Source organism: Xiphias gladius, chromosome 21 (genome assembly GCF_016859285.1).
Source record: "Xiphias gladius isolate SHS-SW01 ecotype Sanya breed wild chromosome 21, ASM1685928v1, whole genome shotgun sequence".
In the NCBI taxonomy this organism is placed as follows: Eukaryota; Metazoa; Chordata; class Actinopteri; order Istiophoriformes; family Xiphiidae; genus Xiphias; species Xiphias gladius.
Window position 1 is genome coordinate 3,197,501 of NC_053420.1, and position 13,857 is coordinate 3,211,357.

The window sequence follows — 13,857 nt, forward strand, 5'->3', positions numbered from 1 at the left end:
TTAGCATGCGAGAAGTACTTCTACACAAAGTGAGGTATCGAAGAAAACTCTTTCTCTGGTTTTCTAAGATGAGCAGAGAACCTGGCGTGTACCATTGTGAAATACAGTAATCATACATTGCATGGTGGAAGAGGGTGAAATAACACTGATGCAGAATATGGAAACAAAAAATGCTGTAACTCCGATCAGAGACAACAGTATTTAACGTAATAAAGAAGCATCTGTAGTGTGTCGACCCTTGGAGCAAATGCATGTCTGTGTGAGAGGAGAGTTCATACAGTGTAAGGAGCCGTTTGAAATTGGGGGTGGGGTGATCTCATTTGCTAAATCATAAGATGAACGATCTACAGTCAGAATAGTTTACTGGATGTATTGCGTGAAAAGAGAGGGGTGCAGAATTCTGTTTGTCCTGTGACGCGGTCTTGCTTTTTGTGTCAGGTGAAGTTTGCGGCATCATGCAAATGAGGCCTACTTGGCGAGCAGTGATTCTGTTGTGTTACTCACTCTGGTGCAAGTGGCCTACTTACACCCGTGTCCTTTATCGTTTCACACTGCACATGTTGGGTTTTGAGTGACTTCGCTTCATTTTTTTCTTGCATATTTGAATTGAAAACACTGCTGATAGTTAAAAATAATCTTGATTAAATGATTTTACTCTGAATAATTAATAACTCCTGGTTATCCCCCGAAGAAATTCAGGTCAGACGAGCCCTAGCTGGACCTTTGGCTTTTTTTGGGCCTTGCCGAAACTAGGCTAGAATATGATCCCTGGCTAGTCCTAATCGACCCTTCAGATTAGTGGCTCTCAGTCCTGGACGTCTGACCCAGTGTATTTCTGGTTTCCTACCCCCACCTCGTAGTCTATTTCAGCTAGTTGCATTCTTTTATTCCCTGCAGCCCGGGTGTAAGTTAGTAACTAGAATAAAACTCAGCAGGGTCAGAATGTAAATCCACTGCTCTGGCGGAAACCTGAATAAGTAATAAACCTTTTCTCGTGCTGTTCTGCCCTTTAGGGAAAACCACTGTATGCTTAGTAAGCCCTGGTTAGGTCCTCTCTGGCCCAGCAGGATCCTGGCTGATGTTTTCAGAGCTTCTGATCTCCAGCGCTCATGTGTCCACTGCCAGATTAAAATCTATTTAAAGTAGTCATCAAAAGAAAGTCTTTTAGAGGAAAAGCGTGCAGTCCATCACAGATGCTAATCTAAACTTCTTTTGGGGATTTTTTTTTTTTAAAGAAAATTGGTTCTGTTCCGGCCAACATTTTTGAAATACTCAATTAGTGAAAGTAGATCTCTGTGTTTTAGCTCAATTATCTTACCTTTTTCTGTTAAAATATTTTCAGTGCATCCAATATTGCATCCTGTATTTTGCCTACTCTGGGAAGAAATACAGTCCAGGTAAAAATTGAACAAGGCGGCATTGTGGTACAGTCATTACATGAGTCATTCTTTGACCAGAAACCCGGCTTCAAGTCCTCTTTGACAGAAAATATCTGCTTTGCTGAAGTGTCCTTGAGCAAGACAATGAACCCTATCAGCTTCAGGGATGCTCTGTAGCTGACCCTGACCTTTGACCTCACTATAATTAGGGGTAAAAGTGAAGCAACACAGGGGGAGGGACAAGTGCTGCAGGAATTAATGATGTGTCTGGTGCCAATAAATCACTTGAGCGTTACTTTTTAAGACATTGTATTTATAATAAAAAATGATGACCTTCATCTGCCGGATCACCAAAAGATGATGGATGGAGAGCCAACAGTATTCTGAATGGTGTATGCATGGACACAGGGCGCCCGAAAAAGTAAAAATATACCGTATAATTTTCTTCCTTTTTTGGGACTGATTGCTGAGGTCACCAACCACCGCTGTGAAAGTTGGGAGTCAAACCTCTTTTTGGTTAGTGTAGTGTGTGCTTCATTTGTCCTTTATCCTCAGTATGTGTCATCTGTTTAATATTTTTATACAGCACAAAGTGAGATCATATACCTCAGACTGTAAGAATATCAGAATATTTTTTTAAGAAAAATTTGGAACATTTTGGTACATACACGCCATTTTGCATACCTAGATACGTTTACCTTTTTAGAAGATAGATAAAATAAAATGGCATTTCCGACCTCCAGTCCTCCACAAAATGGCCAGCAGTTGACCTTAGCAGAGGGGCTCTTCAACTTTTTCTCCTGGGTATACCACCCTGGGATTCAGACTCATTACTTTGCTGCTCGTGTCATGTAGGGACTCAACAGAAGCCTACTCTTGTTCCTCAGGCTCCTGACCTTTTGTTTAAAACCATGATCACACCTACAGTTTTCCTCTTTCTAAACCAGAGCGGGGAAGTTGACTTTACTGTGTTCTTGTATTTGCTATGTGGAGGCTTGTTTTTAAGAAGCTGTCATCCAGCAAAGTTTGACATTTTGTCTTTGTGCCCACAATGAGTCAAAATATTTCTGACAGTGAAGTAACTCAAATTAAAGCCCCTGTTGTTTTTGCTAAGCATGGTATCTTATCCGCACTCTGCTGTATCTTCCCCAGTGGTCTGTCAAAGCTGGAGTACTTTTTGATTAATATGAAGTGTATTTTTACTGCTGATCGGCTCTTGACTGCGGTCATAAAATTAGGAGATACTCAATTCAATCAGGTTGTAATTTAAAGTAATAATGAAGAGAGTGGGTCTTACTGTAACCGTTTCATAACTTTTTAGTGCATGATAGTTTCTCGTTATCACTGGTAATGCCCACAGCATGCAACATTAAAAACTACTGTCTTGTAGTATTTTATTTATTTCAGCAGAAACAATAGTCAGTTAATCGATTAGTTGATCGACAGAAAATCAGTTGGCATCTATTTTGATAATTGATTAATTGTAACGTCATTTTTTTTGCTGGTTCTAGCTGCTCAGATATGCTCTGCGCCGAATATTTACTGGTTTTCTTCGTCCTCTATGATAAGTGGAATATCTTTGTTTTTGGACTGTTGGTCAGAAATTTGAAGACTTCAACTTAGGAACCTTTTCCCTTTTTAAAAAAAACATTTTCGGACATTTTGTAGCACAAACTGACAAATTGGCATTTTAATCGAACATAATTGTTAATTGTAGCCCTACCAAATTGTCTGCGGCCTGACTTTGTATCGGCGTACTAAAGACTTTGATGTTATCTTTATGATTTCACTCAATTTGATAGACTACATTTTAGAAATCAGATCACTTATAAAACCTTGATTACATTTCTATTTCCTGTGGTTTGTTGCTTTTCCTTCTCCCTCACAAGTATTCTCTGACTTCTGACAAGCTGACCCATATTTCGGTCCAAAAGGACAGAGTCGTGTTTTACCTCCCCAGTTTAACTCAGGTATTGATGTCCTCTGACCAATCAAACCAAATCCCATCAGATAGTTAGACAGAGGGACAGACAGGTAGACTGACAGCTAGACTGAAGCAGGTAAAGCCGTCGACACACAGGCTCACAGGCTAACATCGGATACAAAGAGGGAATCAATTCATCCGTCAGACAGACTTGATTGAATAGACAGTTGGGAGCCACTGGCAACGAAAGGGTTACCATGGTGACCGTGTGTTTACGTCCGCCTCCCAGTTCCCCGCAGCTTTGGCACGGAGAGCCAGTTTCCATGGCAACGGCCCTGACACCCCCCCCCCCCCAAACCAACAGGCCGATGAGCCCGCTATGCGTGCCTATCCGTGTGTGTGTGTGTGTGTGTGTGTGTGTTTGTGTGTGTGTGTGTGTGTGTGTGTGTGTGTGTGTGTGTGTGTGATTCATTGAGACGATTCCTCATACCTGTGTGAGAAGCGGAGTCTGTTAGTGCATCTGCATTGGCCTCACGACACAAGGCAGTCGTAATCGTTCCCAATGCATAAAAACAGCAGTTACAAAAACACACATGCACCTGCTCCACATTTAGTTTATACCGGCTATACGTTAGAATAACCTGCACACACTTTTTGCAGACGAAAATACACTCGCCACATGAGGATTTGCATGTAGAATGTCATTCCTCATTGGCCTGACCTGGCGTGCTAGTCTCTCCACAGTGCTTGTGCGTCCTGGTCTCCGGTTTCTTAATAGAGTCAAGAGCGTCAGAAAGGGCCGCAGCCAGTTTTAGACCCTTTACCAGTGTCTGCTCTGCTGTCATAGGAACCGCGCAGTCATTTCTCTGACAACCTCCGTCGAATACACGCAAGTACGTAAAGTAGGTGTGTTAGGGGGAATCGATGGCTTGAAAAAAAAGCCCGTGTTGTTGATATAGGCCTCTGAAGAATGTCAGGCTACATTTTCGTCAGCCGTGTTCAGAGCTCAACCTTTCTGATTCAAAAGTCCAGATAATCACAGTAATGAGCCGGTGCTGGCTCGTTTTCAGAAACACAATCACTTCCTCTGCCAAGAGCAAAAATGTGCTACAGTTTGTGGCAGGGACATCGGTACGGAAACATACGGGAGATATACAGTCTCTGACATTACCTACAGATGGAGAGAGCCCACAAACGTTAGCGCAAAAAGAGAGAGCGAGGCATACAACAGATGGTAGAGCATACTGTACATAGGGCTGTATTTATATTAAACACCTTGACAGCTAGTGGTCGATAACAGTTTATGTATCTCGAGCCAACCTGTTAGTCGTGACTCGTTCATCGAGTTTTTGTTTTTACGTATGAAGTTTGTATTGAGGCAGCAGCACACTGTGTCGTGAATGAATGAACTTAATGGGAATTTAATCACTCAAGCTGCAGTGCTACATTTTGTGCCACAAAAATTTGATTTGTTACTACCAAATCAGCATTTTGACTCCAAGGTTCTTCCTTTTCAAAGACACCAGTGGTGATTTGTCTGTAGGCCTGGGGCTTATTAGGTTATGTTAAGCTTTTTTTTTTTTTTTTTTTTTTTGTAGAAAATTGTGATTCATTACTCTTATCTGTAACTTCCTTCTGGTACAGATTTCTAAGTGCTGTAGAGGAAATCAATAACTTTAACGATTATTTGCTCCAGTAACATTAATAATAATTTAGTATTTTATGAGAGAGTCTGCGTTAATCTCACTGGTTTGTTTTTGCAAATCACCTTCTGTTATGACTGGCATTAATACTGTTTCACCAGCATTGTCTTTTAGTAGTCCTTTGTTTTCATGTTTAGCTTTTTCTTTTAAATCTCATTAAATTTGAGTGTTGCACTTCACAAACATTGTTTAAAAAACATCCTGCCCCTATGAAGTCACAGTTCTATGCTTGTACTTCACAAACCTCGGTATAGATTTTTCATCTGCCACTACAATAAACCTCGGGACTGCAGGCTTCAGAGTTTTCCTCCAGCTGTGGCCACATGTGAGTTTGATGCATTTTGACGTTCTCCTCTTCATATGCTGTAATGATGATAACTGTCAAGTCAGGACTCCAGAATGCATGTTTTTGTTGTGCTTCCGCACGGCACGACAAGAGTTTTACATTTGTTATGAACTTTTATGCTGAGGTAAGAGATTGTGTTTTGCTGTAAGTGTGATCGAATGCTGCAAACCCAGAAAAACTAAACCTGCCTCAAGTTAACTGGTTCACTGCAAGCTCTTAATTGGTTCTAAGAAAACAAAAAAAAGTCATATAAAATCTCTACTGGGTTGTTTTCCACAGAACACAAGTGTCCAGTTAACATGTTGCGACACAGCATACTCCACATGTGCACGAGTGTGTCTGCACGCACATTATATGTAAGTCAGTATATATATTTGGATCAGTCTTTAGTCGGTTACCTGTTGCATGCAGACATTTTAATGTTAAACAGTTGCTGTCTGCATTCAACAGAAACGTGTTATTTTGGTGCTTCTTTCTCTGGAGAACACACTTGAGTGGAGCAAACATTGTGAAGCTCCCTTTGTTTACAGAATAAACTGGGCCGTATTGTCATATTTCAGCTAGCCTAATACAGATACTTGATATTCAGCTGTATGTAAATTGTAACTACAAGCGCTTTGAAATGCTTTTTCAGATCTAATCCTCTTATGAGTCTAATTCCAAACTTCTTAAACCAAAGGTCCCAACTTAATAAAATTTAGTGTCTCATACAGGGAAGCCTGGTTTATTCATGCAAACTAGCACCAGTAAAAAAAGGAAGGAAGACACAGCAGGATGTCTACTCTATGGCTTAGAATGATACATAAAGTCCTGAGTTATTAATATGTGCAGCTGCAAGAAGGTGTGAGAAATTCTTCAGTGTTTTGCATCATGAACTGCAATGTGACAGTTGTCCTTTTCTACCACCTTGTGTGTTTTCCTCTTTTGTCTCATAACTGTGAATTTGCAGCCAACAGTTACATGGCGTTCATTGCTGAAGAGTACAGATGTATCCCATAATATGCAATAAATAAACAAAAACGCCACCAAACAAACAAGAGTCAGTGAAAACTGTAAGCCTGACAGTACCAAAACAAACGGTGCGATGGTTTTTAATGTAAGTGGATTCAATGTTTCTTGTGTTCAGTAGTTTGCACCAGAGGGAACACTCTGTTTGTAGACAAGTGTCCATTAATGGCTTCAGTCAATTCAAATCAGACCCACTCTGCTGTCAGATTCGCTTGTGTACACACGCACATACACACAAAGAGAACTGCAGTATCCCATCTTATTGACTCCCCTGCCCTCGATACGACCTTCAGATGGGGGATAAAGTTCCCTCAGTTCTTCCTGACGCTCAGCCCTCATTCAGTATTGACTGGTTTAAAACATTGATAGTTCGGCTGATCGTTTTGACGGTTACTCTATCAATACTGCATGCAGATAGTATGTTATATGAAAGTTATCGGGGGAAAGGAAGCCACAGGTTTTCATAGTTCCTCCAGGTTTCAGGTTTTCATAGATCCTCCATCTTGGGAGCCTTTGGGGGGCTGTTGTTTCAACATTATGATTTATGATTTCAAGCTTTTGTCTGGGAAAGCGACTGCCTTACTGAAGTGTTCTTGAGAGAGACACCGTCTTCCCACCAGTTTCCACGTGATCTTAAATAGTGACCCTTCGCTCTGACCTTCCTATGGTTTGTAAAAGTGGAAACGATTTCCCTGCAGGGATCAATCAGGTAGCACATTATTATTCATTATGAAGCAGGATTCATTATGCACATGCTCGCATCCATACTTGAGCAGAATGCTCTCACCTTGGAATTTGATTCCGTAATGCAGTTTAATGTAGTCTTCCCGTTCAGTATTCCAGCCTTCAGTTAATTCAGCCTTATCCTTTCAACGGTGCCAAAACAGAGAGCTCAAATAATTGCAAAAACACAGTCATAAGTTCCAGTCATTACAAAAATCTCTGAGAGGAAAGCTGGCAGCTCTGTGACATAAATAAATAAATGAATAAATACATAAACGGAAAAGTAAAAATAAACACTGCCCAGGGATGTAGACAAACATCTCACCGTAGAACTTCTGCCCCCATAAAATCAAGATGCCAAATAAAACCGCAACTGAATTAAATAACAGACTCTAAACGACAACAGAACATCACGAGAAATGTGAAACACAACAAAAGGATGTCAAAAATGACGGTGGAAACAAACTAAAACAACACGGAGAAAGATGAAATAAGAGTGCAGCAGTAAATCAAAGCCAGAGAGGCTTGTTTCCTCAGTGGCAGCGGCATGTAGTATTTGTTATCCTGGTGCATTTTGGGAAACGGAGGCATTTTTGGACGAGGACTCTGATGCAGCTCTACGTCCGACTGACAGCACTTGAGGATCCTGAGCCAAGCACCGAATCAATTCATCACAGAAATAAGATTTGTTTTTGTCTGTTTTATCCCATCATTGGTTGAATAATACAACTCATGTTTATTGCAGCTGTTTTCTGATCTTTCCACTTATCAGTTGCACTTTCTGGTAATATTACTTGAGAACTTGAAATCTAAGCTTTATTTTACAGGGCAGTCGTCTTTTTGTTGATGACTACATTAGTTAAAAAGTTACTAAATACATCTTTAGTCAATAAAACATTGCTTACAACTACTGGCAACTTTATGTTTGACAATGTTATTTAGGTATTATTAGTGGTGGTGTTGGATCACATTATTTATATCAGTTATATATCAGATTTATTTTTTGGCTCTCATACATGAATATCAGTAACCACCTCAAATATCCAGTATTGGTCAGGTTCCAGTTCAGAACTGAGCAGCAGGTCTATTGACATATGTACCATTATCTTGAATGATTGATCCTAAATGATTAAGTTTTAACTTGTTGGGTGTCCTGTTTGTGTGTGTGTGTGTGTGTGTGTGTGTGTATATATATATATATATATATATATATATATGTATATATATATATATATATATATATGTGTATATATATATATATATATATATATATATGTATTTTTTTTTTTTTTGCATATTGCTGAAGACATCTTTGACTCTGATCCTTAGCGAAGCATCACAGCGTCAGGGAGAGTCAGGTCTCTGCAGGGAGGCATTGGATCTGTCTGTAGAGTCTTAACTCGGATGTTCAAAAAGCTGTTATTGTGGCAGAAATTGAAGTGGCAGTAAAAATACAGAAGAATTGATGAAAGTGATGAAAATTGGCTCCACGCTGAATTTTGGCATGTGTTCCCACGCCGGCTGCAGTGCATCAGTGGATACAGCGATTCAAAAACTCCTGTTTCAAATGCTTTAGAGTTCAATACAAACTGTGTTTAACCTTGTGGAATTGTAATCTTGGTCTTCCTGATGTAAAGTCACCAATGGATATTGAAGCATCTCCGCATTTTTGATTTTAATGGAATGGGTTATTTGCCCACATTCCATGCTGACCTTGAGGTCCACCTACCAGTCATGAATATTTATGGTTGCAAATATTTTTGCACACACCAGAGACTTATTATAATATATCTCACATAATATCTACAACTTAAGCTCTACTTCCTGCCTAATGTCTTTGAGCTGACAACCGGGTTTAAGGAAGTTTCCGGAGTCTGCATCTATCCTCCAGTAGCGTGACAGACGTAGCCATGCCGGAAATCCCCATCTCGCATCCACAGGACCGCAGCAGGACTTTCCTCGCGGAGGCGAGGTAACAGGGAAACAGCGGTAGAGCAAGCGTTTTAGCTCTTGTCAGGCGGAGTGGAAGAACGTTGAGCTGCTCAAGCACTTTGGAGGAGTTTGGGGTTATGGAGTTTGGATACTGTGGTTCAGCAGTTTCAGGGTGAGGATGGTGGAAACAGTGAGGTCACAGACTGCTCAGAACATAGTTTGACTTCTCAGTGTCTTGGCTGACCAGGGTTTCTTTGTGGGTTGGCGAGGCAAACGCTAAAATAGAGTTTGGTCATCCTTGACACTCTGGATAATCCAGAGTAGTTTTGTTAAGTATCTAAAACATACAAACAACATCTTCTGGACTGTTGATACCATTATTTGATAAACTTTTTGGTATTTTTTAAGCTTTTGTGTCCAAGTAAGCAAAAACTTCCAAAAAGAGAAGAAATGTGTCTGTGACTGCACAACCACATATTTTCTGTAGTTGTAACTTTATATTCACTTTCCATATTTTAGTATCTGTTCATGTGAGGAGTGACGCTCAGCTGTGACATGTTGCAGTCTCATTATGATAAGTGCTGCTGTGTTAGAAAAACCGACCTCAGCCTTAGACTGACATGACGCAGATGACAGTTGGCCTTCATCATGTCATTATTGTGTTGTAAATCTTCAACCAAAACACATGTTATTCTAAGCATGGGCCTTTTCTGGGAAAATTTCTCTGGCTCACAGGAAGTGATGAGTTTCGTGTTACTTTTTTTTCTTTTTGGTGATACATGAACATCTGCCCACCGAGCAGGGTCAGTAATATCTATTTTTAACTCCCCAAAGGACTTCAGTATATGTCTGCTGGTGACCTCTCCTTTTGCTTGTAAAACACTTTCGGCACAGCCGGATGGTAACACCACTCCTTCTACTGGCTGCACTGTGAGTAGGGGAGACGTTGAATCATGAGCCAGAACCGGCACAAACTTAATCACAGCATAAGGCCCAGTCGACCTGTCCTCCGACCTGCCAGCCTGCCCTCTGTGAACCTCAGTATTTTGTTTTGTTTGGTGAAATATAGCAGATAATTTAATAGTGTTAGTACTCAGGTTATTCTGGTGGTTGTGCTGTTTGGGCGGTGGCTGTGACATCTTGTGCCTGATGGAGGAATATTCTGCATATTAAGTTTTTATTCACAGTGTGATTCACATATCAAACAGCACGTCCCCAGAATGTGATTTTTGTGATTTTTTTTTTTCTTTTCTTTTTTTTTTTCCTCTTCACCGTGTTTCACTCTTTGTTGTCCATGATTCATTAAATCCTCAGTTAGGTAGCAAAATAGATCAATAACGCACAGCTCAACAGTAACATTTTCATCCCCTTTCTCATCCTTCATTATCTTTTCTGACTTTCTCCTTCTTTCTCTCCCCATGTAATTCCTCCCCTCCCTTTTTTCTCTCCCCCCTCTCTCTTCCTCTTCGTCCCTCTCTCCCAGTTTCTGTCCTTTCTCTCTCTAACATTTCCTTTATCTTTTCTTTGTTTTTCCACTCGTTTTATACCACTATATATCATGTATGTCTCATCCTCCCAGATAATATTAATAAGGAATCCCCCCACAGTTCTTCTAACAATGCTCTCACTTAAAATGGAGGGCATTGCATATTTGTACTATACTAAAACTGCAGGTGTAGCCTACCATTGATGCTGCAACTATCGAGTGAATTATGGAAGCACTGTTTAAACCTGTATTAAGTGATGACACATTGACACATTATCATCTATTCGCTTTTCTTTGCTGTTTGTTTAACGCTGATCGAAGAAAAAATTCTGCTATCAAAACTCAACACTTCCTGCAGACGTTTCACATTAAAAGCCTACCAGGGAAGAGAGGGGTTTATGCCCTTTTAGTTGCTGGAAATCTTTTAATGTGAAACATCTCTTTTCATTAACAGTACATCAGCAGCAATTGGAAAAGATGGAAAAGTGCAGCTAGCGACAATTAATTAGTGAATGAGAAGAGTATTATACTGATAAATTAAATTTCTGACACATTTATCTTTATCAGATGTTCACTGGTCTCCTGAAGCACACGGCACCTCCGGCCTCCGCTGCAGCAGCCTCCTCCTCTGCCTCGGACCAAAACAGCAACGCACAAACCACAGTTCCTACAATCCCACGGGGACACCTGGTCGTGGGCCCCAAGGACCAGCTCCGCCTCCTCACCCCCGTGGGCAGCACGGCGACCTCCAATCACTGCACGGCCGCTGGTGCCCACGGCACTAAGCGCTCCGTAGGAGCCCCGCGACCTCCCTCCTCCCTGAGCGAGGAGGATGATGGAGGAGGTGGAGGCAGGGTGAAGAAGAAACGAAAGAAAAAGGACAAGAGAGAATGGGAGAAAGGAGGAGGGGAGGTGGAGGAAAGGGAAAGCAGCAAACCAAAGAAACGAAAGGATGAGAAAGAGGCTACAGTGGTCATGCTGAGGAAGAGCAAGGAGCCCAAGGAAAGCAAAGAGCGCAAGGAGCGCAGGACCAAGGGGAAGGAGGGCAGGAGAGAGAGCGGGGCAGACCTGAAGAATGTGGCAGGGGGGAAAACGCCAGGCGCCGCGGTGGCCGCTGGACCAGCGCAGGTGCCTGTTAAGGTGCCTGGCAAAAGAGGAAGGAAACCGAAGGTCAAAGTCCTACCTCCTGTACCCATGAATCAAGGTAAGCAGCGACAGTACGTGTGGGTGGTCATTGTGGTGGGTGTCAGCGATGGTTTTCAAGTGGTTGTGTGTTGAGTGGAAGGCGCACGGTGGTTGTGTGGGAGGACATTATGATGTTTCAATCAAATGCAGAGGTTGGATTTATTTCTAGGTGGCGTTGAAAAAAGACAATTACTTGACTGACAGAAAATTTTCAAAATTGATTAATTGTTTATGTCATATGTCAAACACAAAATGACAAATATTCACTGCTTCACTTTTCTGAAATGTGAGGATGTACTGCTTTTCTCTGTTGTATAACCTTGTAAATTGCATATTTTTGGATCTTTGACTGTTGTGAACAAAACGTTACCCTAAGCTCTGGGAAACTGTGATGGATATTTTATTTTATTTTAGTTTATAAGTAATTAATCCTTCAAGTCAAAAATAATTACTGAAAAAGGTTGATGAAAATCATAAGCTTAATGTTTTTTTTTTTTTTTTTTTTAAGTTACAGGTCTATTTTGATTTCCAGGGTACTGAGGGGGTTTTTGCACCTTTTTATGCATTCTGAAATAAAAACTAGTTGAAATGTCTTGCTTTCAGGAATATGAACAAGTAAAGTGGCATGAAAAAGTTTGGGTACGCCTGGTAAAAATTTCTGTTACTGTAAATAGTAAAGGGAGTAAAAGATGACATGAAAAGGCATAAAGTTAAAGATGAAACGTTTCTTTAATATTTTAAGATAGATTACTTTTTTATTTCCGTCTTTTACAGATTCAAAATAACGCCCGAAACAAAAGTTAGGGCACCCTTTTCGGTCAGTAGTTAGTAACGTCCCGTTGGCAAGTATCACAGCTTGTAAACGCTTTTTGTCACAGCTGAGTCTTGCCTCTTAGATAATCTCTCAGTTTTTGTTTGGGGGATTTTCGCCCATTCTTCCTGCTTAAGGCTTCTAGTTCTGTGAGATTCTTGGGCCGTCTTTCATGCACTGCTCTATTGAGGTCTATCCACAGGTTCTTGATGATGTTCAGGTCGGGGGACTGTGAGGGCCATTATCATGTTCTAGAGGCCATCCTCTTTTCATGTTCAGCTTTTTTACAGACAGTGTGACGTTTTCTCCAAGATTTTGCTGGTGATTTAATTGAGTCCCTTCTTCCCTCTACCGGTGAAATGTTCCCCGCTCCACTGGCCACAACGCAAGCCCAAAGCGAGATCCATCCACCCACCGCCGTGCTTTACAGTTGGAGAGCTGCTCTTTTCATGAAATTCTTCACCCTTTTTTCTCCAAACACACCTTTGCTCATTGTGGCCAAAAAGTCCTATTTTGACTTCATCAGTCGACAGGACTTGTTTCCAAAATGCATCAGGCTTGTTTACATGTTCTTTTTTCAAACTCTTGACACATATATGGGGTGAGGATGCAGGAAAACTTTTACTTCTGACGACTCTTCCATGAAAGTCATGTCGCTGCACCTTAGAACAGTGCACCTCCAATCCAGAGTCTGATAATCTTCCCGAAGGTCTTTTGCAGTCAAACGGGGGTTTTGATTTGCCTTTCCAGCACTCCTACCAGCAGAAAGTTTTCTTGACCTCCGCCGTTCCTGTCAACGGCCATGTTTTAATTACATTATGAACTGAGGAAACGCCTACCTGAAAACACTCTGCTAGCTTCTTATTACCCTCTCCTGCTTTGTGGGCATCAATCATTTTAATTTTTCAGCGTGCTAGGCAGCTGCTTAGAGGAGCCCATGTTTGCAGATTGTTGGGACAAGGTTTGAGGAGTCAGAATATTTATAAAGCTTTGAAATTTGCATCACCCGACCTTTACTGATGCTGGTTCTCCTCTCCTTTTTTTTTCTCCACTCTAAACTTGTATAAAAAAAAAAAAACACACTAATCTTGCTTAAAATGTTGAAAAGATTGTTTCATCTTTAACATTATGCCTTTTGGAGATCAGTTCATCTTCTACTCAATTAACTGTGTGTGTGTGTGTGTGTGTGTGTGTGTGTGTGTGTGTGTGTGTGTGTGTGTGTGTGTGTGTGTGTGTGTGTGTGTGTGTACACACACACACACACACACACATACATACAGTATAATACCAAATCTACTTGTAATGTGATGGTAACAATATTTGCTTTAGCTATAGCTTTAAATGCAGGTAAACCAAGTTG

The 13,857-nt window shown here is 40.9% G+C and overlaps 1 protein-coding gene across 2 annotated transcripts in view; it reads left to right on the forward strand.

Moving 5' to 3' along the window:
• Window positions 1-13,857, forward strand: part of chd6 (chromodomain helicase DNA binding protein 6) — a 93,398-nt gene that overhangs the window by 29,491 nt on the left and 50,050 nt on the right. For both annotated transcript variants that reach the window (XM_040158522.1, XM_040158523.1), the window contains exon 3: window positions 11,069-11,705. In XM_040158522.1, the coding sequence (XP_040014456.1) occupies window positions 11,069-11,705 (637 nt within the window). The remainder of the gene's footprint in view (window positions 1-11,068; window positions 11,706-13,857) is intronic.